The sequence below is a fragment of the Euprymna scolopes genome, chromosome 2 (genome assembly GCF_053919585.1).
Source record: "Euprymna scolopes isolate OS-2025 chromosome 2, ASM5391958v1, whole genome shotgun sequence".
Lineage (NCBI taxonomy): Eukaryota > Metazoa > Mollusca > Cephalopoda > Sepiida > Sepiolidae > Euprymna > Euprymna scolopes.
Genome location: NC_136483.1, coordinates 160,880,028 through 160,886,040, shown reverse-complemented (window position 1 = coordinate 160,886,040; position 6,013 = coordinate 160,880,028). Strand labels below are relative to the sequence as shown.

The 6,013-nt window shown below is 31.4% G+C and overlaps 1 protein-coding gene across 1 annotated transcript in view; it reads right to left on the bottom strand.

Annotated features, from left to right (window-relative positions):
* Positions 1-1,202: 1,202 nt before the first annotated feature.
* Positions 1,203-6,013, bottom strand: part of LOC145241609 (uncharacterized) — a 317,787-nt gene continuing 312,976 nt past the window's right edge. Inside the window, exon 3 of the mRNA XM_080104695.1 lies at positions 1,203-2,173. Within this exon, the coding sequence (XP_079960821.1) occupies positions 1,515-2,173 (659 nt within the window). The 3' untranslated portion in view covers positions 1,203-1,514. The remainder of the gene's footprint in view (positions 2,174-6,013) is intronic.

Sequence of the window (6,013 nt, the reverse complement as noted above, 5' to 3'; positions counted from 1 at the left end):
ATATATATATATATATATATATATATATATAAACATATCAATAGTTGCACATGGAGATCATCAGCTCTAAAATGTTACGATTTCATCGGGCTAGCAAAGCATGTAACCGAAACATAATATATGTAATGCTATTTAACACACACACACACACACACACACACACACACACACACACACACACACACACACACACACACGCACGCACGCACGCGCGCACACACACACACACACACACACACACACACACACACACACACACACACACACACACACACACGCACACATGTTGGACAAAATAATGCAAACACCTTGTGAACTTTGCATCAATTAATAGGTGTCTTAAATTATACAATTACCAAAATGTTGGTTTCATATTTTCAGCAAGATACGAGTCTTTCTGGGGTATCCCCAGGAATGTCTACAGGGCATTTAACAGGAAAAAATGTACTGGTGCAAGATTTTTCTGCGCCACCTCCCCCCGCCCATCCCCGCTTTCGAACACTGTGTTTCCATTATTTTGTCCAACCCCTATATATATATATATATATATATATATATATATATATATATATATATATATATATATTGGCTTTCTACTATATATCAAATACTATGTACGTATGCATTATAAGAAGAAATATTTCCTAATCTGAATTTTGTTTTCCACAATTTTATACATATAGAAAATCCGGTGTTTTTTTTTTTTTTTAGGCTTGTCTTATTTTTTCTTTTGTAATCACGTAACATTTGTTTTTGACTGTTGCCAGCGCCTTGACCATGATACAATTATATAAGACTAAAACATACAAGATGGCTGCCTCATGAGATGTCTTGGTCAGAGATAGTCAATTGCAATTCAGAGTCCAATGTCCTGGTGAGATAAAGAGAGAAAGGAGTAAAGCTGAACTTTAAAAAAAAAATGTGTACCACTACTCAGAGCCCATGCATGACCAATTGGAACTTTGCCAGGTGGATATCTGTGACTTGATTATTCCCAGTCAGGTATGTGGGCGTGAAATTTGGTGTTTTGAGACCTGAAATTCTTAATGACTCCAGAAAGAAGATCGCTGACATTTCAGTGCATCAAATAAGTGCAAGAAACTAACAAATTTCATGTGACAAAAAAAAAAAAAATAAATAAAAATAAAATAAAATAAATAAAATAAAAAATAAACAAAAAATAAAATAAAATAAAAAATAAAGAAATAAACGATATGTTGTATTTTCGTTTACAAGCACCTTGCTTGTTGCCCTCATAATAAAGGTTAGGGTTGATAATAAAATAAAATGGTATTTAAAAAGTCGAAGATTGCGATTGTTTTTCTGTCTTCTTTGTCCTTCAAAACACATTGTCTCTTCCTGCTTTTTTTTTTGATGCATTTTGTTGTGCTATTGTTTCATAATTTTTTTTTTGTTTCTACTAAAATAAGGAACAATAAATAAATAAATAAATACAACAACAAAAAAAAGGACAGAACAAAATAATTTGATTGCTTGAAAATAATAACCATTGGTCACCGACAGGAACACTTTTGTACAATCATGTTCGGTAGATTTCCAATTAAAACATTGTTTGTTTTTCGGTCAGTGTAGAGAACCGTTAGTGGGGCAAGCATAGTCGGTATACAACAGGGAAAGGGGATAATGCTTTTGTTTCTGTATCGTGTAGCTATGTGATACCGGTTCCGTAAAAATGCATGATTGCTTATTCTAGAGTCTAGTAGTCCAACACAATGACCACTGCAATAATTGAGACTATAGTTTGTCGGATAATGAATCCAGTTCAATTGGATTTCACTAAAAATAAGGTTCCATGGTTTCTTGTGACATGTCGTCACATTTCTAACTGTATGTTTGTCTGTTTCTGTTGTTGTTGCTGTTGTTGTTGTTGTTGTTGCTATTTGCAGGGAAGAAGTATTGTCAACAGATCTCCGTCCTCTACCGACGAACGTCCGAGATAACTGGTGTTTTCTGTGGATGTTTGCTTTTTGTAGGCTATCTATGGTTATACCAGTATACATGACAAGCAATATGTCTGTGTTGGAAAGGCACGGTTGCCGGTAAACGCGAGAGCTGATGATCCTCAATGTGAAATCCTCAGTTTGCAACTTCCGGGCTTTCTTTAAGAGGTCGGTCACGTTCATCACCAAGTTATTCGCTTTTAAACGAATCTCTGAAAGATAGAAGAAAAATTTTAGAAAAAAAAATATTGAACAGTTATTTCTTTCTTTTTTTTTTTTTGAGGGGGGGGGTGAGGAAAACTTAAATCATTTTCATCATCTTATTCGACTTAACATCTGTATCACATGTATTTTTTATAATTTAAAATTTGTATTACATGTTTTTTTTTACATAATGTAACATCTGTATTACATGAGATTTACATCATTTAAAATCTGTATTACATGTTTTTTATATAATTTAAAATTTGTATTACTTTTTTTTATATAATTTAAAATTTGTATTACTTTTTTTTATATAATTTAAAATTTGTATTACGTTTTTTATATAATTTAAAATTTGTATTACATGTATTTTACATAATTTTAAATTTGCATTGCATGAGTTTTTCATACTGTAACATCCCTATTACATGTATTTTCCATATTGTAACATCTGTATTCCATATATTTTACATAATGTAACATCTGTGTTACATGAGATTACATAATGTAACATCTGTATTACATATATTTTACATAATTTGTATTTTAAGTATTTTACATAGAGTAACATCTTTATTACATGTATTTTTCAAAATGAAACGAGGTAACGTGTTTATAGTCTGGATACTCTTCCTGATGCCAACCCAGTAAAATTATGAGAAGCACTAAATTTTTTTAATTTGTCTTTTCCATAAAAATGTAGGTATTCCATGCAAGCTTCTAATATTCAAATTGCATACCTGGAAGATCGACCAATATTCTTTAAGGGTTAAAAGATTGTCTATATTTTTTTTCGGAAATTAATCCCTATTTTAGTAAATTCGTTCGACGTCCAAGCTTTGTTAGACGAAACGTTGACTTATTCTCAAAACAGAAACGAGGAAAAACAAAGGATCGGAACTCTTCTTAACTCTCAGCGTTGTCCTTTTTAAGCGGCTTTTATTTTTTCTCTTCCACTACACTTCCCCAATCAACCGTCGTATTTTTCGTTTCGTCTACTTCCCAACTGACAGCACCCTCACATGCACGAGATCATCTAACTGCCATGAAACAAAATAGACGTATTTCTATAATGTCGCCTCGACCCACAATAGCGCCTAAATTTGCATTTATCGTCTTATTTTTTCGTATCGAACAGGTTTCAGGTTCAAGGACCAGAATATGCACTTAAAAAATATGACTGGTTTGGACAAAATTTCACACGCATATATGTGTATACGTTCCCTACATTCTAAAACGTAGTCGAACCGAATGTATATTTGCAAGTCAGGTATGTGCAATATCTATATATATAAAAATGTAAAGTTGGTTCGTTCTAAACGAATAAAACCGTATTTCTACGTTACCAATTTATTTGAAATTTTCAGAAAACCCATTTTTAGAGTCGAGGTATGTTTTTATGTTATTAAAATAAATTTACCTCGCGAATTATTAAAATTAAAATATTAAATAAAATAAATATATTTTTTAACCGTTACTGCGAATCTGTTCTGTTGATAAAACTGAACTTCCGGTTCCATTCATTTCACAGCCACGAATTGACGAAAGATTTCATTTTCTGTTAACTCGATAAGTAAAAAAAACAAAAAAACTTACTCATGCAGAGAGTGATCCGTGCTGAAATAATGTTATTATTTAAAAAGCCATTCTTAACATGGGGAAGGGAGGATGTTTTGTACCTATTCTGTACTTTAACCTTACAATTGAATAAAAACATATCATACACTTTAATTAAACGTGGAAAACGATTTTAAAAAAATAGCGCGGATAACTCTCTGCATTAGCACACACACACACACACACACGCACACGCACACACACACACACACACACACACACACACACACACACACACACAAAAAAAATCCCATATTTAAAAAATTTAAATTCATTTATGTACTTACCAATTTTTAAATTTTATTTATGTTAACGCTTTTCACTCATGAAACATTACGTTTTAATTGTTTCGTTTCTTTTCACGGCATTGTTTACATAAAAAAGTTTGTTTTAACTTTTTCTAAACTATTTCATTTTTACGACATGCCTCAACGTATTATAAAAACACTAACCCCCATGTTAAAAAAAACGCCCTTCCATAAACCTCGAAAGCCGTTCTTAATATGGGGAGGTTGTTCATTCCGAAAACCGTTTTAACATGGGGAAGTTAGGGTGTTTATAATATGCTGGGGCGAGTCGTAAAATTAACGAAGTTGCTATCTATTATTTATTGCAAAAATTGCTTGAAATTTATTTATTTGACAAAAAAATTACATTTTGGTACTTCTTGGGCGTTGAGTTCCATGGCGACCAGTAGAAAAAAATAATAGTCTCCCTTAGTCTCCCACCCCACCCCGCACGTAACATATTTTATTTACTGACGTTGCCGTAACTAAACGATTATTTGTCACATTTACAAACATTTATTTATTTATTTATTTTGAAAAACGTTTTATTTTTATGAATATTAAAAGAAAAATGGATGTAAAATGTAAAAGTTCAATAAAACCGAAAAGGAAATAGAGTTTATAATATGAACAAATGATTAATAAAACATGTTAAAAAACATCGTGAAAAAGAGTTAAAAACATATTTAATTTTAAAAAGGAAGCACAAGCTAAGTGGATAGTCCTTAATCCACGGAGTTTCGAAGAAATACTCTCCTTCTCATGAGAGGGCAGGAATTAGCAAAATGTGGGATCGGATTTTGCATGTAAAAGTATTTAATGAAACCACAAGTAAGTCACAGATCTTACTTGGTTAAAAAAAGGGTGAGGTAAGGGGAATAGGAGGTAAAAGAAAAAATGATAAAAAGATTTCACATGAATGGACAGTCCGGTGAAGGGTAAAAAATCCAAGAATGGTAAAATCCAAACACTGTCGAATTAAAAACTTCCAATCCAACAGGTAAGTTCCAAAGGAATCGCGTAACTTGAAGATGGTCCAAAATGATCCAAAAGGCAGAATATATATATATATATATATATATATATATATATATATATATATATATATATATATATATATATGAACATGACGTACGTTGATTCAATTTGATTTTTGAATAGGCCATAGTGATTGATACGCCATAGAACCTTAACAACCAAATTAAAATTTAACGCCAACTCAAATTTTATAAAAGTTGAACAATAATGAAGAACAATTACAACAAGTTTATATATTTAACCAATTAATACATTTAACAGATTTGTATATCCAACAAATTCATATCTTTAACAAATTATAAATTTTCAGTAGATATACATTTTATAAACTATTTTATTTTGGCCGTTTACGTTCTATGGCATATCAACCACTATGAATTATCTAAAAATCAAATCCAACCAACATACGTTGTGTTATATATATATATATATATATATATATATATATATATATATATATATATATATATATATATATATATATATATATATATAACTACTTCATTTACTCACATAAAATTAATATACGAAAGTATAGATTTATGCGTACACTTAAAAGAATAAATGTTTAAATTTTAACAATATTTCGCGGTTAACATTAGCCGAGTAGATTAGGTCCTAGCTAATGAAGACAGAGATGGTTTCTGTCACCGGTTCGAGTATATCGACTGGTGTTAATCAGGACACCACGCACTGATGATTCTCGGGCGGCACGAGTATATACATATACATATGCATATATATATATATATATGCATATGATGATTGCAACGCCTTGCCAGAGGAGTGCCACTCCCTCAGACATTTAAAATCCATGAGACCCAAATGCCTAAGGGAGTATCTATACAAAGATGATGTTACAGAGTCTTAGCTTTGTACGACAGCTAAGTCTCCCTCGGTTGAAAA